Source organism: Ranitomeya variabilis, chromosome 2, assembly GCF_051348905.1.
Source record: "Ranitomeya variabilis isolate aRanVar5 chromosome 2, aRanVar5.hap1, whole genome shotgun sequence".
Taxonomy (NCBI): Eukaryota; Metazoa; Chordata; class Amphibia; order Anura; family Dendrobatidae; genus Ranitomeya; species Ranitomeya variabilis.
The window spans coordinates 892119137-892146016 of NC_135233.1; the positions used below are offsets into that span (position 1 = coordinate 892119137).

Genomic DNA, 26880 nt, shown 5'->3' on the forward strand with positions numbered 1-26880 from the left:
TTGAGCAGTATATCAAAAACTGGCCTATTCAGATGACACTTTGTGAAGAAAATCGAGATAAAATAGATGGCACTGTCAAGGCCAAAATCCTCAACATTGGGCTTAAGAGAAATGTTGAACATATGCTGAGCTTCCTGAAACCCATCTCTCAAGCTTTAAACAAAATACAGAAAAATAGCTGTTTTATTGCGGATGCTGTTGAAATTTGGAAGGAACTGAGTGAACACTTAAAAACAGAACTACACATGGACAGAATTAAATTACAAGCAGTAAACAAACGAATGGGACAAACACTGACTCCAGCTCATTTTTTGGCAAATATTGTCAATATCCAATATCAGGATCAAAACCTAAGTGCTGAGGAAGAGGAGTTAGCTATGACATGGGTATCCAGCAATCATCCATCTTTAATGCCAACTATAATAAACTTCAGAGCTAAGGGGGAACCATTGAAGAAATATATGTTTGCTGAAGATATTTTAAGGAAGGTCACACCAGTAAACTGGTGGAAGTCACTTAAGCACTTGGATTTAGAGACTGTTCAAGTAATGATTTCACTTTTAACAGCAGTAGCTTCTTCTGCAGGCGTTGAAAGAATATTCTCTTCCTTTGGACTCATTCATTCTAAATTGAGAAATCGGTTGGGACCCAATAAAGCAGGAAAGCTTGTTTTTCTTTTCCAGATTATGAATAGGAACAAAGAAGAAGATGATGATGAAGATGACGACAAGTGAGCTACAGAGGACAGCAGGGACAGTAGTATTTAAGTTTTTCATGTGTCGGCTGGGCTGACAGTCTAAGTTTCTTAAAATATATATATATTTTGTTTAGCCAAATTAGTTAACAAACATGGATGTTTGTTTAAGCAAATAACTTATGCTGTAATGTTGTTATTGTTTCAGTTGAATAAATCTATTTAAATTGTTATTAAGGTCAGGATTATTTTTCTCCTTCCTAAGTACAACAGAACAGTGGTGTCCAAATATGAATGATTAACCCATTAAACTGGGGAAAAAAAAGTAATATAAAAAGTGATTCTAAAAATCTTTATCTACTTGCATGTTAAAGTAGCAAGAACTAGTTTAGGTAGAAACTTTGATTTAAATCACATTTAAATCAAGCCTTACTGACTAGTGATTTAAATCGTGATTTAAATCGTGATTTAAATCAGTTAGATTTAAATCAAATCCACCCTGGTTTCATATATCTAATAACTGTTGGACACAGTAATGTTTCTGCCTTGAAATGAGGTTTATTGTACTAACAGAAAATGTGCAATCTGCATTCAAACAAAATTTGATAGGTGCATAAGTATGGGCACCCTTATCATTTTCTTGTTTTAAATACTCCTACCTACTTTTTACTGACTTACTAAAGCACTTTTTTTGGTTTTGTAACCTCATTGAGATTTGAACTTCATAGCCAGGTGTATGCAATCATGAGAAAAGCTACTTAAAGTGGCCACTTGCAAGTTGTTCTCATGTTTGAATCTCCTCTGAAGAGTGGCATCAAAACAACTGTCAAATAATCTGAAAACAAATATTATTCAACATAGTTGTTCAGGGGAAGGATACAAAGGATACAAAAAGCTGTCTCAGAGATTTAACCTGTCAATTTCCACTGTGAGGAACATAGTAAGGAAATGGAAGAACACAGGTACAGTTCTTGTTAAGGCCAGAAGTGGCAGGCCAAGAAAAACATCAGAAAGGCAGAGAAGAAGAATGGTGAGATCAGTCAAGGACAATCCTCAGACCACCTCCAGAGAGCTGCAGCATCAACTTGCTGCAGATGGTGTCACTGTGCATCGGTCAACTATACAACGCACTTTGTACAAGGAGAAGCTGTATGGGAGAGTGATGCGAAAGAAGCCATTTCTGCAAGCACGCCACAAACAGAGTCGGCTGAGGTATGCAAAAGCACATTTGGAGAAGCCAAATTCTTTTTGGAAGAAGGTCCTGTGGACTGATGAAATCAAGATTGAGTTGTTTGGTCATACAAAAAGGCGTTATGCATGGCAGCCAAAAAACACAGCATTCCAAGAAAAACACTTGCTACCCACAGTAAAATTTGGTGGAGGTTCCATCATGCTTTGGGGCTGTGTGGCCAATGCCGGCACCGGGAATCTTGTTAAAGTTGAGGGACGCATGGATTCCTCTCAGTATCAGCAGCTTCTTGACAATAATGTTCATGAATCAGTGACAAAGTTGAAGTTACGCAGGGGATGGATCTTTCAGCAAGACAATGATCCAAAACACCGCTCCAAATCTACTCAGGCATTCATGCAGAGGAACAATTACACTGTTCTGGAATGGCCATCCCAGTCTCCAGACCTGAATATCATTGAACATCTGTGGGATCATTTGAAGAGGGCTGTCCATGCTCGGCGACCATCAAACTTAACTGAACTGGAATTGTTTTGTAAAGAGGAATGGTCAAAAATACCTTCATCCAGGAACTCATTAAAAGCTACAGGAAGCGACTAGAGGCTGTTATTTTTGCAAAAGGAGGATCTACTAAATATTAATGTCACTTTTCTGGTGAGGTGCCCATACTTATGCACCTGTCAAATTTTGTTTGAATGCAGATTGCACATTTTCTGTTAGTACAATAAACCTCATTTCAAGGCAGAAACATTACTGTGTCCAACAGTTATTAGATATATGAAACTGAAATAGCTGTTGCAAAAAAAACAATTTTTATAAAACATTAAGCTTAAGATTAATAGGGGTGCCCAAACTTTTTCATATAACTGTAGAGGTGATTTGTGCATCACCTCTATGTAGCAGAGGCGATCGAGTAGTGGATGCTTCTAGCCTCCCATGGCTATTGAAGCATGCCAAAATTAAAAAAAAAAATGTGTTTATAAATATATAAAAAAAATTAAAAATATAAAAGTTCAAATCACCCCCCTTTCGCCCCAATTAAAATATAGCAATAAAAAAAATCAAACCTACACATATTTGGTATTGCCGCGTTCAGAATCGCCTGATCTATCAATAAAAAAAGGATTAACCTGATGCTAAACGGCATAGCGAAAAAAAAAATCAAAACGCCAGAATTACGTTTTTTTGGTCACTGCGACATTGCATTAAAATGCAAGAACGGGTGATCAAAATAACGTATCTGCACAAAAGTGGTATATTTAAAAACGTCAGCTCGGCACGCAAAAAATAAGCCCTCACCCAAAACTTTTTTTTACCACTTAGATAAAAGAGAACCTAGACATGTTTGGACCTGGAGAATCATAATGACAGGTCAGTTTTAGCATTTAGTGAACCTTGCAAAAAAGCCAAACAAAAAACAAGTGTGGGATTGCACTTTTTTTACAATTTCATTGCACTTGGAATTTTTTTCCTATTTTCTGTTACACAACATGGTAAAACTAATGGCTTCGTTCAAAAGTACAACTCGCCCTGCAAAAAATAAGCCCTCACATGGCCATATTGACGGAAAAATAAAAAAGTTATGGCTCTGGAAAGAAGGGGAGCGAAAAACAAAAACCGCTCCTGGGGTTAAGGGGTTAATCAGCTTCTCTGGGGGGAATGTGAGAACACGCTCGGTGGGTGAACTTTGTTATCAGCATCTTTGGGGGAAATATTAAACCTGCTCTGTGGTTGAAATTTATCAGTTTCTGTGGGGAAAATGTGAAAACATGCTCTGTGGGTGAAATTTTTAATTGGACTGACGGTAGCAAGCCTCGCTACAGACCGCCAGCTCAAGCCAAGTTCCCTTGAATGTTTTTTCGATACAACGACGCGCCAAATACAGACGCATCTAGTGCACGACGTATGGAACGTGTGTCCATACGTCGCGATGCGTCGGTAATACAAGTCTATGTTAAAAAAACGCATCCTGCGGGCAACTTTGCAGGATGCGTTTTTTCCACAGAATGACGCATTGTGACGGTCTGCAAAAGACGTGAAGAAGTGTGAAAGTAGCCTTAGCATGATTGCTATGGTGACAGAATCTGTCACAATTCGCCTGCCGAGTGACCTGGGACCAGGGGGCACTTTTCCTGGCCCTAACACTAGAGGGCACCCTAGCTTGCCCTTTTCCCCGGGATACTTTAGATAGTGAAGATGCTGGGGCCTCCGCCCTTGCCTTATCTCCCTGAACAGCCCTTCGTCTGTCCCCTCCCCCCACCCGAGGAAGAGAGGCGCTACTGTGTACTGCAGTACACCAACCCGACAGACTGGGTAACAAATGTAAATCCAAAAAGAAAGAAAAAAAAAAAAGAAAAAAAAGAAAAAAAAAAAAAGAAAAAAATGGCACAACTCCCGACAGAGGATACAAAGGGTGTGTGACGGTTTAACCCCAGACGTAAATCCTGGAGGTGCTAGCGTTAAGATAAAACAGTCTTCAATAGCAGGAAAATAGAACAAATCACGCAGCACTCACCGGCACCGTGGTCAGCAGTCTTCTTTATTGCAACATGAGAAAATGTACAGCTTCACGGCACGGGGGAGTCTCCAAGGTGAGGAGTGTGAGAGGCGGGACGACGGCCGTTTCACGCTGAACAATAGCGCTTCTACGGGTCCATGAACCTTGGAGACTCCCCCGTGCCGTGAAGCTGTACATTTTCTCATGTTGCAATAAAGAAGACTGCTGACCACGGTGCCGGTGAGTGCTGCGTGATTTGTTCTATTTTCCTGCTATTGAAGACTGGGTAACAAAGACAAGGGTAAACTGAAAACTCCACACACACAAAATATACACTCACATATAACAGAGGTATTCACCAGGGTGTGTAGGGAGGGGGAAGAAAGTAAAGCAGGGAAGGATAAGGAATTTCCAAGCGTACAAACCAGGCCACAGTTGCTAATAAATTCCTCCAGCTCTCCTTCACAACACCAACTTCTCCCACTCCAAGATCATGTAGCTAATGCTAACTCTGATGATGACTTGCTAATCGAGTCCAGATTTTATATGGAAAAGGAGTGGCTAACCGAGCACAACTGAATGTAGGAGTTTTCTAATATGGCTGATTAACCCCTGTTTTGCTGGATGAAATAAACAAGTTTAATTCACTGGAGTTCTTCTTCTCAGCGTAGTAGGAGTAACCAGATGCTGCGGTCTTCTGGCTCTCTCTGTTGTGGTAACCTCTTGTCAGAACCCCTTTAAGTCATTTCCCTATCCAAATTTGTGTGCAAGGCAATTGTCCTGCTCTTACCCTCATTTTTATTTCCTTTTGCAGCCCCCTAGCCCTTACTCTGACTATTCTACAGCACTGAAGTTTGGGTCCCTACGGGCTTACTCATCACTAATCTTAAAGACGTTGTCCACTACTTGGACAACTTATTTTCATATCCCACGCTTGGCCGTGATAAAATAAAAAAGCTTATATTCGCCTCCCGTGCAGGTGCCTTTCCAGCAGTGTAGGCACTTGCTCTCCCCGGGGCTCTCATGCGGTTGTTGTAACACCTGACCTCGGCGATCAGTCTGCGCTGGCGTCACTGTCCTCGCCTCCTGTTGAATTGAACATATAGAGTAAGTGAGAGAGCAGCTGCAGCCCGGACTTCCTCTTCATGTTCGATTTGTTCGAAGGCGGGGACAGTGACACTGGTGCTGATTTGGCGCTGGAATCACATGTCACAACAACCACACGAGAGCCCCGGGACCACGATTACTCACACTTTTGGAACTGTGCCAGCACGGGAATGGAGTATTTTTTTTTATTTTATCGCAGCCAAAGATTTAGATCAAGAAGGGGTTGTCCAAGTAGTGGACGAGACTTTAAAATATGCAGTGAATTATGACATATACTAACTTAATTTTATATGACTTAAAGTGGTTTTCACACGAACAAAGTCCATTTTAATCAATAGATGTTGAAATAATAGTCAGTTCCATAATTGGATGTGTTACAAAAAAATGTTCATTTGATGAGATAATCTTATTAATGTGCCCCTACTATATATACACTGTTATTTTTTGCTTCCAACCATGCAGAACTGTTTCAGTTCATGGTACATAACACAACTCACTTGCCAGAGAGAGGAAGCATAAGTCACCAATGAGATTAGTGAGTATTCAGACAAAAAAGCAGGGGCTCACAGCTGCTACTTTCTAAGGTAATACATTTCCCTGCCAGTTTTATCACAGGAGCGAGTATTTCTGCCACGTCTCCAGTGTTCTAACCTCATCATAAATCAAGTCAGTGGCCAGCGGCTGCAAGGCTTTTGTAGAGCCGGCGTCTCTGCCCTCTGCCACCATTCTCCAGCAGATACGCCAACTCACTGACCGCCGCAGTTTTGCTCTTCCTCCCTCTTCTCCTGCTGCTGATGTCCAGGGTACACACACTGCGCACAAATCCCCGGGCACTGTGCTTAGGGCGTTCGTGTGTCGCACGCGCACCATCCTAAAGTTTCCCCAGCCAATGGCTGAAAGACAAATACTATTTAAACCGCCTCCATCTGCATGGAGGTGCCCGTGCAACATTGTGTCTATCAAACATGTTTGTTACTTTTCATTGCTCGTATTCCTGTGTACCTGCCTGCCTATCAACTGTGTCCGCCTGCTTGTCCATAAGCCGTGCTCACCTGCCAAAAGCTAGCACTCTTAGTTTTGCGGGATAGATCATAGAATATTGTAAGCTTGCATTCTTCTCTTAATGTCCAAGAAATGTGATCTTTTTTGCTGGACTTCTACTGAAAAATCCGGAAAGAATAAAAATCTTTTGCCCTTTAAGCCTAATGTCTTGCCTCTAACGTGCTTTCATTAGTATAATGTTCAGGTCTTTATAGTAGAGGATTTTGATCAATATGGGTTGAGCGGGTCTGTCCACTGACCCCGGTCCCGTGGGGACCTTGTGGGCCCTCTCTTCCGCAAACAGAGGAGTGAGTACCTCTTTTCCAAAGCTATCCAGCAACCATTTTTCAAAGTAAGGCCGGGATCACACATACGCAAGATACGGCTGAGTCTCGCAGGTGAAAACCAAGCTCTGGCGCCGGCACTTGGGAGCGGAGCGTGCAGCTCCATGTGTTGCTGTGCGGCTGCACGCTCCGCTCCGGAGTGTCGGCGCCAGAGGAGGGATTTCACCTGCGAGACTTGGCCGTATCTCGCGTATGTGTGATCCCGGCCTGTCAGTGACTCCCCCTTACACCTTCTCAGGTGCCCCAACCAGTCTGATGTTGTTTCGTCTTTGGCGATTCTGCACATGATTCACCTTCGCTATCAAGGCCACCAAAGATTAAGTATGGTTTTGAATCTCTCTACGGACTAGGGGTGAGAATCCTTTATCTCACTCATCAGTTCCTCCGCTGCTGTGACACTTTCCTCTCCTTTTTGTACATCATGGCCGGTTATAGAGATAGTTACCTGGATGTTCCTCACCTGCCCCACTATATTAATAGTCTTATTACATTTGTTAACTGCGTTAAGAATATCCAGGAAATAAGGGGATTCATCCAGGGATATTTCTTCAGTAGTGCATTATTTCCCTCTATGGGTCTTCCTCACTTCAGTAGATTCCTGCAAAGTCTGTTCTATGGTTCCATGACATGAGAGCTTTCCTCCTCCCCCTCCTGTGCTACAACTGAGTACCAAGACCCCGTAGGGGACTTTCTTTGGGGTCTTTTCACATTTGTTACTGATCTCTGCCTTATGGGGGTTGTAGGATGAGCTATATGAGCATCTTGCTTTAATCTGGCAGCCACATCTCCACTACCATCCCTTTGCCTCCTCCGGCATGACCTACAGGCACCATCTTGATATGCCTGTGATATACCGTTCACCTTCCCCAACTTCTTGCTATGGTTCATTTCACCCCTGTGGCCCAGGATCCTCACTCCCAGCTTCCAGATAGCTACTGTCCCTTTATAGAACCCCCCACACTGCGATGCTTCTGCTTTTACTGGACCAACACACCTGGCACTAGGACCCAGGGATGTCCCGCATGTCTGTTCAGCACAAGCACATAGCCATGCCCCCTAGGATGCATTTTTGACTAAAACAAATGTCCCCTCAGAAACGTTGTTACCTACAACTCTAACCCATGAGCCTTTAGACGTGCAGAACCAGTAGTGAAAGCCAGAGAGTACACCGTTAGGGTTGGAAACTGTCTGTAAGTTGCTGTACAGCCCTTGGTAAGGATTTTAATTATTTGCTAAACAGAATTGTTTCTAAAGAAAATGAGGTGGCTGAAAAGGAAGTTGTAAAGTGTTAGCACAATGTTATGTACGTTGTTGTGAATTCTGTTTTTGGGCTCCCTCTGGTGGTTACTGGTTGACTGGTGTCTTGTTTTTTCCAGTGCACCTGTTTCCATTAGGAAATTGGGAGTCTCCTATTTAGTCTGGCTTCCCAGTCATTGCAGTGCCGGCAATCAATGTTATCAGAGCACCTTGTTGCTTGCTTCCTGCTCCAAGTCTGCAAGTCAGCTAAGTTGAATCTTTGGCTTTTGTGTTTGTTTTGTCCAGCATGCATTTTCATATCTCGTGCGGCTGGAAGCTCTAGTGATCTGGAATTGCTACTCCGGTGTCATGAGTTGACAACGGAGTTAAGGTAATTCCAGGATGGCTGTTCAGGGTTTTGAGGTGACCGCGAAGTCCTCTTTGGTATATTCCGCTATCTAGTCAGAGGGCCTCGCTTTGCTGAATCTATATTCATACTGCGTTTGTGTTTTCCTCTTACCTAACCGTTATTATATGTGGGGGGCTACTATAACCTTTGGGGTTTCCCTGGAGGCAAGTCAGGTCTGTGTATTCCTCTATTAGGGGTAGTTAGTTCTCCGGCTGGCGTGAGGTGTCTAGAGACAACGTAGGCACACCCCCTGGCTATTTTTAGTTGCGTGTTAGGTTCAGTATCGCGGTTACCTAAGATACCATCCTTCCTAGAGCTTGTCCGTTTTTTGCCTAAGTCCCTGCCATTGGGAATCATGACAGTATTGCCGGCCTAATGTATTAAGAGTATTGGCTGAAGAAAGAGAGTAAAAAGAAGTTTCTGACACTTTTTTTTTTTTTTTTTTTTGCTCAGAAGTTCTCCTAGCCATAATTGCAGTCTGCTGTTTTTTTTTTTTTTTTTCTCTCCTCTTAACCCCTGAATGGCTCAGATCTCTGCTGTTGAAAAATGGATATCCAGAGTTTAGCTTCAAACCTAAATGCTCTCGCTTCTAAGGTTCAAAATATCCAAGACTATGTTATGCATGCTCCTGTGTCTGAACCCAAGATCCCTATACCCGAGTTCTTTTCTGGAGATAGATCTCGTTTTTTGAATTTTAAGCACAATTGTAAATTGTATCTTTCTCTGAGATCTCGCTCCGCTGGAGATTCCGCTCAGCAGGTTAAAATTGTTATTTCCTTGTTGCGGGGTGACCCCCAGAATTGGGCATTTGCATTGGCACCAGGGGATCCTGCGCTGCTCAGTGTGGATGCGTTTTTTCTGGCACTGGGGTTGCTCTATGAGGAACCTAATTTGGAGATTCAGGCTGAAAAGGCCTTAATAGCCCTCTCTCAAGGGCATGATGAAGCTGAAATATATTGTCAAAAATTTCGAAAATGGTCTGTGCTTACTCAGTGGAATGAGTGCGCCCTGGCGGCGAATTTCAGAGAAGGTCTCTCTGACGCCGTTAAAGATGTCATGGTGGGGTTTCCTACGCCCACAGATCTGAATGAATCCATGACTATGGCTATTCAGATTGATCGGCGTTTACGGGAGCGCAAACCTGTGCACCATTTGGCGGTGTCTTCTGAGCAGGCACCAGAGATTATGCAATGTGATAGAATTCTCTCCAGAGGTGAACGGCAGAATTATAGGCGCAAAAATGGGTTGTGCTTCTACTGTGGTGATTCTGCTCATGTTATATCAGCATGCTCTAAACGCACAAAAAAGGTTGATAAGTCTTTTTCAATTGGCACCTTACAATCTAAGTTTATTTTGTCTGTAACTTTGATTTGTTCATTGTCATCTATCACTGTGGATGCCTATGTGGATTCTGGCGCTTCCTTGAGTCTTATGGATTGGTCCTTTGCCAGACGTTGTGGGTTTAGCCTAGAGCCTTTGGAAGTTCCTATCCCTCTGAAGGGTATCGACTCCACACCTTTGGCTAGGAATAAACCACAATTCTGGACACAAGTGACTATGTGTATGACTCCTGACCATCGGGAGGTGATTCGCTTCCTTGTGTTGCATAACTTGCATGATGTCTTAGTGCTTGGATTGCCATGGTTGCAAACTCATAATCCAGTCCTCGACTGGAAAACAATGTCTGTGTTAAGCTGGGGATGTTGGGGGGCTCATGGGGAAGTACCTTTGGTTTCCATTGCTTCATCTACTCCCTCTGAAATTCCGGCATTTTTGTCTGATTATGGTGATGTTTTTGAGGAGCCTAAACTTAGTTCTCTCCCCCCTCACCGGGATTGCGATTGTGCTATAGACTTGATTCCAGGCAGCAAGTTTCCCAAGGGTCATTTGTTCAATCTGTCTGTGCCTGAGCATGCTGCTATGCGAGAGTATATTAAGGAGTCCTTGGAAAAGGGACATATCCGTCCATCCTCATCCCCTTTAGGAGCAGGTTTTTTTTTCGTGGGTAAAAAAGATGGCTTCCTGAGGCCCTGTATTGATTATCGCTTGTTGAATAAGATTACAGTCAAATATCAGTATCCTTTGCCACTATTGACTGATTTATTTGCTCGTATTAAAGGGGCAAAGTGGTTCTCTAAGGTTGATCTTCGGGGTGCGTATAATTTGGTGCGGATTAAGCAGGGAGATGAGTGGAAAACTGCATTTAATACGCCCGAGGGCCATTTTGAGTATTTGGTAATGCCTTTTGGTCTTTCTAATGCTCCTTCAGTCTTTCAGTCCTTTATGCACGATATTTTCCGTAAATACCTGGATAAATTTATGATTGTGTATTTGGATGATATTTTGATTTTTTCGGATGACTGGGAGTCGCATGTTCAACAGGTTAGGAAGGTTTTTCAGGTTTTGCGGTCCAATTCTTTGTTTGTAAAGGGTTCAAAGTGCATTTTTGGGGTTCAGAAGATCTCCTTTTTGGGGTATATTTTTTCCCCTTCTTCTGTTGAGATGGATCCTGTCAAGGTTCGGGCTATTTGTGATTGGACGCAGCCTACTTCCCTGAAGAGTCTTCAGAAGTTCTTGGGCTTTGCTAATTTCTATCGTCGATTTATAACTGGGTTTTCAAGTGTGGTTAGACCTCTGACTGATTTGACTAAGAAGGGTGCTGATGTTGCCAATTGGTCCTCTGCGGCTGTGGAGGCCTTTCGGGAGCTTAAGCGCCGCTTTTCTTCTGCCCCTGTGTTGCGTCAGCCTGATGTTTCGCTCCCTTTTCAGGTTGAGGTTGATGCTTCCGAGATTGGAGCAGGGGCGGTTTTGTCGCAGAAAGGTCCCGATTGCTCAGTGATGAGACCATGTGCATTCTTCTCTCGAAAATTTTCGCCCGCCGAGCGAAATTATGATGTCGGTAATCGGGAGCTCTTGGCTATGAAGTGGGCATTTGAGGAGTGGCGTCATTGGCTTGAGGGTGCTAGACATCAGGTGGTGGTCTTGACTGATCACAAGAATCTGATTTACCTTGAGTCTGCCAGGCGTCTGAATCCTAGACAGGCGCGCTGGTCTTTGTTTTTCTCCCGGTTTAATTTTGTGGTTTCATACTTGCCGGGCTCGAAAAATGTGAAGGCAGATGCTCTTTCTAGGAGTTTTGAGCCTGACTCCTCTGGTGATTCTGAGCCTACGGGTATCCTTAAGGATGGAGTGATTTTGTCTGCTGTCTCCCCAGACTTGCGGCGTGCTTTGCAGGAGTTTCAGACTGATAGGCCTGATCGTTGTCCGCCTGGGAGATTGTTCGTTCCAGATGAGTGGACCAGTAGAGTCATCTCAGAGGTTCATTTTTCTGTGTTGGCAGGCCACCCTGGAATTTTTGGTACCAGAGATTTGGTGGCCAGATCCTTCTGGTGGCCTTCCTTGTCTCGGGATGTGCGTACCTTTGTGCAGTCTTGTGAGGTTTGTGCTCGGGCCAAGCCTTGCTGTTCTCGGGGTAGTGGATTGTTGTTGTCCTTGCCTATTCCGAAGAGGCCGTGGACGCACATCTCTATGGACTTTATCTCGGATCTCCCGGTTTCTCAGAAAATGTCTGTCATTTGGGTGGTGTGTGACCGTTTTTCTAAGATGGTTCATTTGGTACCCTTGCCCAAATTGCCTTCTTCATCGGAGTTGGTTCCTTTGTTTTTTCAGAATGTGGTTCGTTTACATGGTATCCCAGAAAACATCGTTTCTGACAGGGGATCTCAATTTGTGTCCAGGTTCTGGCGAGCGTTCTGTGCCAGGATGGGCATTGATTTGTTTTCTCTATCGCCTCTCATTGGGGGACACAGGAACCATGGGTGTATGCTGCTGCCACTAGGAGGCTGACACTATGCAAATAAAAAAGTTAGCTCCTCCTCTGCAGTGTACACCCTACCGACAGGAAGTAGGATATTCAGTTTAGCTTAGTGTCAGTAGGAGGTGGACACGGGTCTTTCATTAGACCCTTATCTACCTCAATGTGCGTCGTTTCTTTTCAGGTTTTTCCGAAGGGATACAGGGTGAACAGTCACACCTGTAGTCCCACATAGCGGACTATGAGTACGGCGTGTACTGCCACCCCGTATCCTCATAGATCCCTGTCCAGGACCAAGATCCTAGCACACAAGCGTGCTCAGAAGTCCGGTCCTGGCTCCGTCCCCCACCCACTCGCCCACCAGAGCCTGTCGGTCGGAGGAGACGAGGACGTCCATCAGCAGCTCACATGGACGTCTGATACCTTCACAAGGTTTGAGGTTAGTAATGGACGACGTGGGATGTTTTAGGTGAGTATCCCCTTTAGGAGTGGGCAGCAAGGACATTGTCCGAAGCGGCTGATTTTCTGACAGCCGTGCTCTTTTAACCGCCGCGGCCCCTTCTGGCGGTCGCCGTTTTTGGCCTAATTTAGGACCCGGCTCCTTCCGGGGCCCATTCCTGGCGATGTGCTAGCCTGCGGCCGCGCTCCCTTGCAGGCTGCCGCGCCGGCGCCGCGGCACTCTCCGGCGGTCGCCGGTTCCTAATTTAGGCCCCGGCTTCCCCGGGGCCTACTTCCGGCAACTAACCTTAGGCCGCGCTCTTGCGACGGTCTGGCAGCTGCCGCGCCGATCTTCCGCTATCCGGTGCCGGTGCCGCGGCACTTCCCTGCACTCTTCGGCGGTTCCTAATTTAGCCCCCGGCTTCTACTCAGGCCTACTCTTCCGGGGCTGACTCCGCCCACTTCCTCCTCTGTCGGGCGGGCTTTTCTCCCGCCCGACTGTCAGAGCCGCCCACCGGCGCCATCTTGGTGCTCCCCTGGTACAGAGCGGCTAGCTCCGCCCACTTCTAGCCGCCCCATTCGGCCTGGGATCGCCGCTGTCTTGCTGAGGAGCGTTCTCTTCCGGACCCGGTGACTGGGTCCCCTGCATCCTCCGTCTCCCTGCTGGTGCCCTGGACCTGTGCCGTGATCTGGCCGCAGCTACAGCCGGGAGCAGTCTACAGGACCCTACTATTGCTGTGAGTAGCTCTGCCATGCAGTCCATTACTCCCCTCTCCTGTTTCCCCTAATCATTTAGTGGGTCTGCTCCCAGGCCTAATCCTAAAAAGACAGCGTTCCGTTCGCCTGCTGCAGCAACTTCCACTGTCCGTCCAGGAGTCCCCTCGCCGGGCGAGACCGAGACACCAGGATGTCACGACCCTGGGGTCTGTGCTTGACCGCAGTTGCCAGTGGGTCACAGGATTCTCCGTCTGGCCTTTTCAACTCTGGCACAAGAGATCCAGACAGGAGCGAAATTCTAGGTTCCTTTTTCGGAGGGATACAGGGTGAATATTCACACCTGTATTCCCACATTAGGGACTATGAGTACGGCATGTACTGCCACCCCGTATCCTCACAGATCCGACAGCAGGACCATGATCCTAGCGCACAAGCGTGCTTAGAAGTTCGGTCCCAGTTCCGTCACCCACCCACTCGCCCACCAGAGCCTGTCGGTTGGAGGAGACGAGGACGTCCACCATCAGCTCCATGGACGTCTGACACCTTCCTTCTCGCCCTCCGGTCTGGAACGGTGAGATCCCTCTTCCTGATCCTCCTCTCTCTCTCTCAAGAGAGAGAGAGAGACGGGCGTCCTCTGTCATGTTTGCAAAGGATGTTTCAGACTTGGTTCTCAACAGGTATAACCTTATTGTTGCAATAAACCAGACCTTAAGCATCATGGATACCTCTACGGAACCCGCAGGATAGGCGGTTTCGTTTAGACGGTCAAAACCACCTTCCAAGGTCTTTGCCCCACTCACTGAATTTGTGGTGGTACTTGTCAGGGGAAAGGCGAACCATACCAGATGCTTCAGACAGGGAAGCATCTCTGCATCCTATATTCCTTCTCGTCTGAGCTCATCGCTAACAGACGGCAGGATGCGGTCAATTGTGGACTTGTCAGTCCCCAGACTGGCTACCAACTTGGCCCCTCCACTTCCCTCATGGGTTCCAAGGATACAATTCTAGAATCGCTGGATAAATCAGCCTTTGAAACGGCTGCTTCTACTTTGTCGGCCATCACCTCTACCTTGGTCTCAAGGACTATAGCTAGATGGATCAATCAGCCTTGTAAGAGCACCCCGGCTGGAGCTCCTCTGGGAGAGCTAGCCGACCTGACGGACCAGATTTCCTGTGCAGGGAAATATTTGGTATCTGTCTCCCCAGATGTGCGGCTTGTGCAACTCACGCGTCCAGCAATATGGGGGCCATCCGACGGAATATTCGGCTCTACTCCCGGCAGGCGGACTTGTCTTCAAGAAGTCCCTTACCAGACTCCCCTTCCAGGGGGCCCGTCTCTTTGGCTACATGCTGGAACAAATTATTAAGGACGCCACGGGAGGCACGAGCTCCCTTGTCCTTTCGCTGTTTTGCAGTGTCGGAAGATTCCTCTAGCTAACACAGACCGCGATCTCGTCTGGCTAGACAAAAGGCTTCCTTTAAGCCTACCCCTTCCTGGCGTCCCCGCAACTCCCATAGTTTGTCCACCAGGCCTAGATCTGGCAGATCTTCCTCGGCAGAACTCTGGCTAGGGGCCCAGCGTTCCCTTCAGTTTGGGCGGGCGTCTCCTGTTTTGTTCAGAAATGTTTGGCTGGCCTCGGTGGAGGACGCTTAGATCAGGGAGGTGGTGTCCTCTAGATACAAGGTAGGGTTCGCTTCGCGGCCCGGAATCGCTTCTTCGAATCTCGCCCTCTAAAAATCCTCCTTTGATCCCAGGTTTTCTTGGCGTCCATTACCTTCCTTCTTTGTTCGGAGGTTATCGTTTCCATCCCACAGCAGGAACGCTTCACAGGTTTCTATTCAATCCTGCTTGTAGTGCCGAAGAAGAGCGGCGCAGCTCGACCCACCCTGGCTCTGAAGTTAGTGAACAGAAGGTTCCGCATGCGGCATTTCTGGATGGAGTTCCTCTGTAAGATTCTGGCTCCCATGGATCCACAGGAATTCCTGTGCTCCATGGATATCCAAGATGCCTTGCTCCATGCCCTGATTTTCCCAGCACACCTGAGTTTTCCTGCGTTTCGCGACGCAGAAGGGTCATTTCCGGTTTGTCGTCCTGCCGCTCGGTCTTGCGACCGCTCCTGGTGTCTTCATAGAGATCATGGCCACATTTATGGCCATATTGAGGATCAGGGGCCTAGTGCTTCCTCATCATGCCTCTGCCTCTCTCTCAGGCCCAGGTGAGTCTGACCATTGTCCTCGACTCCCTGTCCCGTTTCTGGTGGCTGGCCATCAGAACAAAGTCTTTTCTTATTCCGAGTCAGCGTTTTGTCCTCTTAGGCATGTTGTTCGACACCGTCAGTCGGGGGTTTTTCTTCTCGAGGAGAAGCGGGCAATTCTACATACGCCCTCTGCAAGGCCTTCAGCTGCCTTCCTTCCGTTCAGCAATGACGGTACTGTGACGCATGGTGACAGCATCGGGAGCGTTCTCTTTTACGCTGTTCCACTTGAGACCACTTCAGCAGGCCATCCTTTTTCAGTGGGACACGTCTGTACGGTCTCTGGATCCCTGATCCGGGTTTCCATTTGATTCCAATAGCCTCTCAACTGGTGGCTGTCACAGTGATGGGGACATTGGTCGGAACATTCCCTCTCATTCTCCAGGTCCGGTCCTTCCAAGGCAGGTGGTGACGACGGTCACCCGCCTTCCTGGCTGAGATGTGGTTTCTCGCCATCTGTCAGTGATGGGGGCATTGGTTGGAGCAAGAGTTCTCTTTGCCGATCGACACCCTTGAGATAGGGGCCATTCCTCTATCTCTGAGTCACTGTGAAAGGCTTCTCAGAGGTCTGCCAGTCAGAATCCAGACGTCCAATGCCTTGATTGTGGCATATGTCTATTACCAGGAAGGGAATCAGAGTCTCTTGGCAATGGCGGAGGTATCCAAGATCATCCTCCTGGGCAGAGGCGACCTTTTCGGCACTATCCGCAGTGCATATCCCCGTCGTGGTCAACTAGGTGTTTTCTCTGCCACGAGGGCCTTACGGCAGGAGAATGGTCCCTTCTTCAGGGGGCCTTCCTTCAATTTTGCCTTGATGGAAAACTCCGGACGCGGATCTCCTGGCGTCCCGACTGCTTAGCAAGGTTCCACTTTTTGTCTCCAGGTCGGTGATCCTCTTGTTGCGGATACCGATACTTTGACCATTCCTGGGTCGCATTTTGTACTTCCCTATTTGTTCCTCCCTTCCCTTCCTTCCCAGGCTGTTGAAGCTCAATGCGGAGGGGGTTCCGATCATTCTGACCGCACCAGATTGGCCCAGAAGGTTCTGGTTGCTGAGATCGTTCATATCCTCGTGGACTCCCACTGCAGGCCCCAGACAGGCCAGATCGTCTGTACTAAGGACCGATCTGCCACAGAGTTCTTGGTGGCTCGATTTAACAGCTTTGCCCCTGAAACCTTCCATTTTGGTCGTTTTCTCTAGGCGGGACTTGATGCTGGCCTTGCCCTTAGTTCTCTAAAGGGTCAGATAGCATCCCTTGCCATTCCTTTTCTGAAGTCCCTTTCAGTAGTCCTTAGCTACTGGCTACCACGGTACAGAGATTTATATCCGTTCAGTTCTCAGATCAGATCTTTTCTTCAAGAAGTGGCACATGCGGCTCCCCCGTACCAGACTCTCGTGGATCCCTGGGACCTCAATCTTGTTCTGGAGGCTCAGTGGGGTTCCTCCCTTGAGCCCCCCCCATGAGGTCTCACTGTCTGTTTTCTGTTCTGAAGGGTAGCGTTTTCTGGTGGCCTTTTCCTCCATTATCCTCGGAGTTGGTGGCTCTCTCCTGTCGCCCCACTTCTTGGATTCTTCACCAGGATAGGGTAGTTTTACGGCCTTCATCGCTCCTTCTACTTTAGTAAGATCGTCCGTCCCACCTTTGTCCTGCTCCGACCGATTCTCTGGGGTCGTTCGCTGAGCAGGCTATGCCTGGTCAGGGCGGTGAGGATCTATTTATCTAGGATCGCCTTCTTTAGGAAGACGGACCGTCTATTTGTCATTCCAGACGGCACGCCAAGAGGCCGGTCGGCCTCCAAGGTTTGCCAAATGTTATATACCTGCGCTTCGGCAGTTGCCAGCCTAGGCGGGAGGATCCTGCAGGCGGCAGTGATGTGTCCTCTGACCTGAATGGAGTTTTCTGCTGTTCCCACCCCAGGGACTGCTTTGGGACGTCCCATGGTTCCTGTGTCCCCCAATGAGAGGCGATAGAGAAAACAGGATTTTTGGTTGCTTACCGTAAAATCTGTTTCTCGGAGCCTTCATTGGGGGACACAGCACCCTCCCATGTTGAACAGCTCTGTTTATTGTGTTATACTGTTAAAGTTTGTGTTCTTTGAACGCTCTTTGAGGGTTTGAAACTGTTCAAACTTAAGCAGCGCTTTACAGTCTTTGGCGCTGTATAATTGAAGATTATTATTATTCTTTCTCATTTACACGTTGTTTCTCCTACTGCTTTCTCACTAACTGAATATCCTACTTCCTGTCGGTAGGGTGTACACTGCAGAGGAGGAGCTAACTTTTTTATTTGCATAGTGTCAGCCTCCTAGTGGCAGCAGCATACACCCATGGTTCCTGTGTCCCCCAATGAAGGCTCCGAGAAACAGATTTTACGGTAAGCAACCAAAAATCCTGTTTTTTTCGTCTGCGTTCCATCAGCCAGACTAATGGCCAGACGGAGCGAACTAATCAGACCTTGGAGACTTATTTGAGGTGTTTTGTGTCTGCTGATCAGGATGATTGGGTCGCCTTTTTGCCGTTGGCAGAGTTTGCCCTCAATAATCGGGCCAGTTCTGCCACTCTGGTTTCTCCTTTCTTTTGCAATTCAGGGTTTCACCCTCGTTTTTCATCTGGCCAGGTGGAATCTTCAGATTGTCCTGGAGTGGACACTGTGGTGGATAGACTGCACTAGATTTGGAGTCATGTGGTGGACAATTTGAAGCTGTCTCAGGAGAAGACTCAGCAGTTTGCTAATCGTCATCGTCGTGTGGGTCATCATCTCCGTGTTGGGGACTTGGTGTGGTTGTCTTCTCGTTTTGTCCCTATGAAGGTCTCCTCTCCTAAGTTTAAGCCTCGGTTTATAGGTCCTTATAAGATTTTGGAGATTCTTAATCCTGTATCTTTTCGTTTGGATCTACCAGCATCTTTCACCATTCATAATGTCTTCCATCGGTCGTTGTTGCGGAGGTACGAGGTACCGGTTGTTCCTTCTGTTGAGCCTCCTGCTCCTGTGCTGGTGGAGGGTGAATTGGAGTATGTTGTGGAGAAGATTTTGGACTCTCGCATTTCCAGACGGAGACTTCAGTATTTGGTTAAATGGAAGGGATACGGTCAGGAGGATAATTCTTGGGTGACTGCCTCTGATGTTCATGCTTCGGATTTGGTTTGCGCCTTTCATAGGGCGCATCCAGATCGCCCTGGTGGTTCTCATGAGGGTTCGGTGCCCCCTCCTTAAGGGGGGGGTACTGTTGTGAATTCTGTTTTTGGGCTCCCTCTGGTGGTTACTGGTGGTACTGGTTGACTGGTGTCTTGTTTTTTCCAGTGCACCTGTTTCCATTAGGAAATTGGGAGTCTCCTATTTAGTCTGGCTTCCCAGTCATTGCAGTGCCGGCAATCAATGTTATCAGAGCACCTTGTTGCTTGCTTCCTGCTCCAAGTCTGCAAGTCAGCTAAGTTGAATCTTTGGCTTTTGTGTTTGTTTTGTCCAGCATGCATTTTCATATCTCGTGCGGCTGGAAGCTCTAGTGATCTGGAATTGCTACTCCGGTGTCATGAGTTGACAACGGAGTTAAGGTAATTCCAGGATGGCTGTTCAGGGTTTTGAGGTGACCGCGAAGTCCTCTTTGGTATATTCCGCTATCTAGTCAGAGGGCCTCGCTTTGCTGAATCTATATTCATACTGCGTTTGTGTTTTCCTCTTACCTAACCGTTATTATATGTGGGGGGCTACTATAACCTTTGGGGTTTCCCTGGAGGCAAGTCAGGTCTGTGTATTCCTCTATTAGGGGTAGATAGTTCTCCGGCTGGCGCGAGGTGTCTAGAGACAACGTAGGCACACCCCCTGGCTATTTTTAGTTGCGTGTTAGGTTCAGTATCGCGGTTACCTAAGATACCATCCTTCCTAGAGCTTGTCCGTTTTTTGCCTAAGTCCCTGCCATTGGGAATCATGACAGTACGTGTAGCACGTAGCACATTGTAGTTATTACTTGCTCGTGATACATATTTCTGGTTTTCTTACTCTGACTATTTTGATCAGGATTTCCAGATACAACAACTGGAGCGCAGACTGGCAAGACTGAAAGGAGAAGTCAACACAGATGAAAAGCATGCACTGGAAATGAAAGTATCTGATCTCAGTAAAACGTTTGATGAGCGTAAAGCTGCCCTTAATATCCTAAATTCTCAGCACAAGAAGCTTCAGGTAAGAGATTACCTAAATAGATACTAGCAATTACCACCCGATGAAGATGGCAGAACGCCATTGAAACGCGTTGTGGACTTATTATTCAGTGGACTTATTATTCAGTGGACTTATGATTCAATAAAGGTTTGCACCTTTAATCCTTCCTGACCCTTATCATCACCAGCCTAGCGCTCCTCACTAGACCACGTTCACCCTTTCATCATAGATGCTAGCAATTAACACATTGACAACCATTTATTTGCAGCTTTAATGGGACTGGCAGCATTTTTTCCTAGTTTCATCTTTTCATGTAATCTGTTGCATTTATCTTTTTTTTTTTAACCTATTTTTCTAAATGACATTTGCTTATAAACAGGGAGATGTTCGTAATATCAAACGAGAGCTTGAAAAGACTGGCCAGGAGAAGGAGAACCTTATCAGCAAAATGGAAGAACTGAAACTGTTCAATAGTATGTCCGATAAAGCATTGAAAAAACTCAGGACTTCCAAACAGGTAATTCATTATCTCAAAACCATAGCATGAAAAAAAAAAATGTCTGTAAGCAGTACGTTTTTTGGCACTGAAGTACAGTTGTGCCAAAAAATGTACAGGACCCTTTTCCAGCGGCATTGTCATTACTCCATGGTTGCCAGACCGGAAAAGAGTGAAAGTCCTAATTCTATATCCAACATTCCAGGTGACTTTTCTAATTATTAGGCTGCCTCAATGTCAGACCTAGTTCATTAATATAGGCAGTTCTTCCACCATACAATCCAAAAGGGGAGTTAATCAAGAGTGCCACTTCTTAATAAATTTAGCACATTTTTGGGCTGTCTTTGTACCACACGCCGAAATGTAAACCAGTTATGGAAACAAATTGGTGTTAATCTGTGGCATAGATTATAGGCTGTTGATGATCATAGCCTTCTTTTAAGCCCCACTAATTTTTTTGTGTAATTTAAAACTGATTTTTCTGTGTGTTTCCATTGCAATTTGTAGGATTTAATGGTTGACGACAATATCCTTAAGCTGGAAATCAAGCGCCTGAGGGACATGCTACATAACAAAGCTGATGATGTGTTCTCTTTGGAAAAACGCAAGTTGAATTTGCAGACGGCTATGAAAGAGCGGACACAAGAGATTGCTATACACAAAGAGATGCTGAAATCTCAGCTACGACTTGCAGACCAGGAAAGACAAACTATGAGGTATCTGTGTATAGATTTAATGCTGATGTGTATAATCCTTGCTATATTAAAATTGTACAATTTATTACAATTTTACTAAAGAGAATGCAAAGCTGGATCTTCCGAGAGGGCTCTAACAAATCACATTCAGTGTCACTAACCGGGATGTGTGTGCGGTCTTTTGACAATTCTGTCAACATGGAGCGTAACATATGAATGTATGGTAATCATTTTTTTTATTTTTGTGTGATTATTTATCACTTAGTTTAATGGAAAATTTTTGCTTCTCTCTACAGCCAAGAACTTCATGAAAGACTTGCAAAAGTTGATAAAATGAGAAAAAGATTTGAAATAATTACTGTTGCAATGATGCCACCAGAGGGTGAAGAGGAGAAGTCACAGGCGTATTATATCATAAAGGTAATAAAGCCTCCGATGCTGTTTCTATGGGCGCTTATTCTTCTCTTCTGTCTATGTTTGTGCCATAGGATATCATGCTCATACCAACGAGTCCCAGATTTGAAATATTTTAAGTTTCAAGCTGCGACCTTGTTGGCATCAGCAGCACTAATACCAAGAACTGGAGTTTTGGGCTCCATGCTTGCAGATGTGAAGTGACCACACATGTACAGTCATTCCCATAGACTGCAATGGAGAGTGACTACCTATGTGTGGTCACCTCTGATCTGCCAACTAGGAAAAGCAGGTCAGTAATTATAATCTGCAGCCCTTGGAAGGCGCAAAGGGACGATTCTAACACCCATATAATGTGTTCAGTTGAACAAGATCAGTATCCATCATAATGTAAAATGTTTCTTGTAACTTTTAAAGAATAACTAAACTTTTAGCAGTTTTTATTTATATTTTGCATATGCTTTCTATTGAATCCACTCTCCACTCTGTGTGCATGCTCCAGCACGATCTGTGCATTCCTATCTCCTGTGCACTTCTTGGGGGTCTTTTGACCAAATTTAAGTGCTTGCAAAATATAAAAATAAAAATGCTTTAAAGTTTAGTTAGTCTTTACAGCAACAGGGCTCCTATCAACAATTCTTGTGAATAATTTTTGTGAATAATACTGTTTACTCAATATAATGTGCTTTTAAGGCTGGACAAGAAAAAGAAGAACTTCAGCGAAATGGTGATGAGCTGGATGCTAAAATTCGCAAGGCGGAAAAGGAAATCAATGCTTTAGAAAACACCCTCCAAGTCATAAATGGCTGTAACAATTCCTATAGGAAATCATTCCACAAAGTGACTGAAACAAGTAAGTATTTTATTACATTATGGGAAACAATCTATATGCAAACCTTCATAAAGCTATATGAAGGTTCATTTTTGTCTTAAGTGCTTACTATATACATGATAAACTTAATGCGTATCTGCAATTTTAGGCGACTTTTTTAAATAAGCTGTCATATGTGTGCACATTAGGAATAACACCATTATATGTCTTGTAATCTTTATATTTCCCCAGTTTTCCCCTTTGTAGGATCTATCTCTAATTTTCAGTTCTCTCTTATCTATTGGGAAGAGTCTACTTACTATGATGTCTCCTATACACAGCACACAGAAACAGATTCCTGCTCTTTCATTGTAGCACATATTTGGAAGTAGCAACCGCATGGAAGACAATTTACATTAGCATGGAGGATAATATACAGCAGTACTGAGCTGTGTGGCTGGGAATCCAGCAATGTACTGATGTATAGCAGTTTCTTAAAGCTGCAGCACAAGTCCATGTGTGTCACACTGTGCAGAGTTTTCCTCATTTCGCTCTTTCTTCTCCCTAATTTATAATAGGAGGTGTAACCTGACACCTCACTGTGCCGATTCTCCATCTTGTTTTTACGAAGACAGAATTGAGCTGTTTTTCAAAGTGGTTAATGAGTTCGGGAAACAAAGAGTGGACTGGAAGAAGTGACTGATAAGTGGAGAAAGAAGTAGATTTTCTGATGTATTATAATGTTTCTTATATTCATTTGCACTATTGGTTTAAGCCAAGTTTGTTGAAAGAACAGTAACCATTGAATCTTAGGTGAGGAGTATGAAGAAAAAATGCAACTAGAAGAGCAAAAGAAAGCAGCTGAGGAGAAATATAGGTACAAGAGGAGACAAATAAAGGAGATTCAGGAAGACACGCAGGTAAGATTTCTTTGTTTTAACTTGAAGTATCTTATACTGACTAAAAGTTACAGCCTGTATTATACTCTAGTGTAGTGTCCTTTTGGCAGTCATCAAGCTTGACATGCCTAGAAGCTTAGCTGCACTCTCGTATAATTTCTTGTATACCGTATATACTCGAGTATAAGCCGACCCGAGTATAAGCTGACCCCCCCTAATTTTGCCACAAAAAACTGGGAAAACTTATTGACTCGAGTATAAGCCTAGGGTGGAAAATGCAGCAGGTACCGGTGAATTTCAAAATTAAAAATAGATGCTCCATACCGTACATTATGGCCCCATAGATGCTCCACATAAAGCTGTGCCACATATAATGCTCTGCACCGTTCAGTATGGCCCCATAGACGCTCTATATAAAGCTGCCCCATATATAATGCTCTGCACAGTTCATTATGGCCCCATAGATGCTCCATAGAAAGCTGTGCCATATATAATGCTCTGCACCTTTGATTATGGCCCCATAGATGCTCTACATAAATCTGTGCCATATATACACTCACTGGCCACTTTATTAGGTACACCTGTCCAACTTCTTGTTAACACTTAATTTCTAATCAGCCAATCACATGGCGGCAACTCAGTGCATTTAGGCATGTAGACATGGTCAAGACAATCTCCTGCAGTTCAAACCGAGCATCAGTATGGGGAAGAAAGGTGATTTGAGTGCCTTTGAACGTGGCATGGTTGTTGGTGCCAGAAGGGCTGGTCTGAGTATTTCAGAAACTGCTGATCTACTGGGATTTTCACGCACAACCATCTCTAGGGTTTACAGAGAATGGTCCGAAAAAGAAAAAAAATCCAGTGAGCGGCAGTTCTGTGGGTGGAAATGCCTTGTTGATGCCAGAGGTCAGAGGAGAATGGGCAGACTGGTTCGAGCTGATAGAAAGGCAACAGTGACTCAAATCACCACCCGTTACAACCAAGGTAGGCCTAAGAGCATCTCTGAACGCACAGTGCGTCGAACTTTGAGGCAGATGGGCTACAGCAGCAGAAGACCACACCGGGTACCACTCCTTTCAGCTAAGAACAGGAAACTGAGGCTACAATTTGTACAAGCTCATCGAAATTGGACAGTAGAAGATTGGAAAAACGTTGCTTGGTCTGATGAGTCTCGATTTCTGCTGCGACATTCGGATGGTAGGGTCAGAATTTGGCGTAAACAACATGAAAGCATGGATCCATCCTGCCTTGTATGGAGCATCTTTGGGATGTGCAGCCGACAAATCTGCGGCAACTGTGTGATGCCATCATGTCAATATGGACCAAAATCTCTGAGGAATGCTTCCAGCACCTTGTTGAATCTATGCCACGAAGAATTGAGGCAGTTCTGAAGGCAAAAGGGGTCCAACCCGTTACTAGCATGGTGTACCTAATAAAGTGGCCGGTGAGTGTACAATGCTCTGCACCGTTGCCCCATAGATGCTCCACATTAATCTGTGCCATATATACAATGCTCTGCACCGTTGCCCCATAGATGCTCCACATAACTCTGTGCCATATATACAATGCTCTGCACCGTTGCCCCATAGATGCTCCACATAACTCTGTGCCATATATACAATGCTCTGCACCGTTGCCCCATAGATACTCCACATAACTCTGTGCCATATATAACGCTGCTGCTGCACCGTTGCCCCATAGATACTCCACATAAAGCTGTGCCTTATATACAATGCTCTGCACCGTTGCCCCATAGATGGTCCACATTAATCTGTGCCATATATACAATGCTCTGCACCGTTGCCCCATAGATGGTCCACATTAATCTGTGCCATATATATAATGCTCTGCACCGTTGCCCCATAGATGCTCCACATAAAGCTGTGCCATATATACAATGCTCTGCACCGTTGCCCCATAGATGCTCCACATTAATCTGTGCCATATATACATTGCTGCTGCTGCTGCAATGAAAAAAAAAAACACATACTCACCTCTCTTGCTTGCAGCTCCTCAGCGTCCCATCCCGGCGTCTCCGCACTGACTGATCAGGCAGAGGGCGGCGCGCACACTATATGCGTCATCGCGCCCTCTGACCTGCACAGTCAGTGCAGAGAGATGCTGGGAAGATGGCGCGGCGCCCGGCGTGTGGAACGAGGACAGGTGAATATGTAATACTTACCTGCTCCCGGCGTCCCGCTCCTTCCCCCGGACAGCTGGTCTTCGGTGCCGCAGCCTCTTCCTCTGTCAGCGGTCACCGGCACCGCTGATTAGAGAAATGAATTATGTGGCTCCGCCCCTATGGGAGGTGGAGCAGCCTATTCATTTCTCTAATGAGCGGTCCCACGTGACCGCTGAACAGGGGAAGAGCTGCGGCACCGAAGACCGTGGGACGGGCAGGGGGAGCGCCAGGAACGCCGGAACTAGGTGAGTATATGACAGTCCTCACCCGCCGACCCCACCACCGATCATGACTCGAGTATAAGCCGAGAGGGGCACTTTCAGCCCAAAAAGTTGGGCTGAAAATCTCGGCTTATACTCGAGTATATACGGTAAATGAGATTTGCACTGTATATGAATATTATATAGTCTCATACCTCAGGATATAAAGAACCTAGAACCAGAGCCATGTAGATTATGTCTGCCCCTCATTGTTCAATATAAGATGCACACAGAGGGTAAAAGAGCTGACAAGTATTTTAGGACTGACGCATGAAGAATTGTGAATGTAGAACTGCAGTTATAGAACATTATTAGCAATTATTTGAATAGATCTAATAATACCAAAACGGTGAAAAATATCCTCCAAATATAGGATAGAAAAAGAATGTATAAACTGTCTACATATAGTATGCACTTTTGGTAGCGCTTATTTTCCTGATAACAAAAATATTGCGTCACAATTTCAATACAACTATCGTTGGAGAGTCGGGAAGCCCTTATAGACATTAGATGGTCAACTCGTGCACAGAAATCTAAAATGTACAGTTGTGCTCAAAAGTTTACATACCCCAGCAGAATTTTTGCTTTCTTGGAGAGAATATGAATGATAACACCAAAACATTTTCTCCACTCATGGTTAGTGGTTGGGTGAAGCCATTTATTGTCAAACTACTGTGTTTTCTCTTTTTAAATCATAATGACAACCCAAAACATCCAAATGATCCTGATCAAAAGTTTACAAACCCCATTTCTTAATACCGTGTATCAGGGTGGATTGATTTAAATCACGCCGATTTAAATCATGATTTAAATCACGATTTAAATCAAAAGATTTTTTTCTATTTAAATCGGATCGATTTAAATCATGATTTTAATCATGATTTAAATCACTGATTTAAATCAAAAGGTTTTTTTTAATATAAATCACGATTAAAATGAGAAGTGAGAGCAGTGCGCATGTGCGCCCATAGTTACACGGACGAAACTAGGGGCAACGATCTAACGCCAGGGTGAGGGGGGGACCCCAAAGTAAGTAAAAATCTTTTTTGTTTTACTATATGGCAATAGGTAGGTGTTTAAAAGCAGCATGTCTTAATTGTATAAACTATTAATAGCCTCCACATTTTGTTCATACTGCCCCTTTAATTCCACACTTCTAGCTTGGTTTCACTTTTGGTTTAGTTTCTTTTTCCATTCAGTTGACATGCCCAAACTTGTTGGA

General features: G+C 45.3%; 1 protein-coding gene across 1 annotated transcript in view; it reads left to right on the plus strand.

Annotated features, from left to right (window-relative positions):
• Positions 1 to 26880, plus strand: part of CCDC39 (coiled-coil domain 39 molecular ruler complex subunit) — a 149678-nt gene that overhangs the window by 77030 nt on the left and 45768 nt on the right. The window contains exons 11-16 of the mRNA XM_077290449.1: positions 19758 to 19922; positions 20281 to 20418; positions 20905 to 21113; positions 21389 to 21512; positions 22200 to 22359; positions 23131 to 23237. Of these exons, the coding sequence (XP_077146564.1) occupies positions 19758 to 19922; positions 20281 to 20418; positions 20905 to 21113; positions 21389 to 21512; positions 22200 to 22359; positions 23131 to 23237 (903 nt within the window). The remainder of the gene's footprint in view (positions 1 to 19757; positions 19923 to 20280; positions 20419 to 20904; positions 21114 to 21388; positions 21513 to 22199; positions 22360 to 23130; positions 23238 to 26880) is intronic.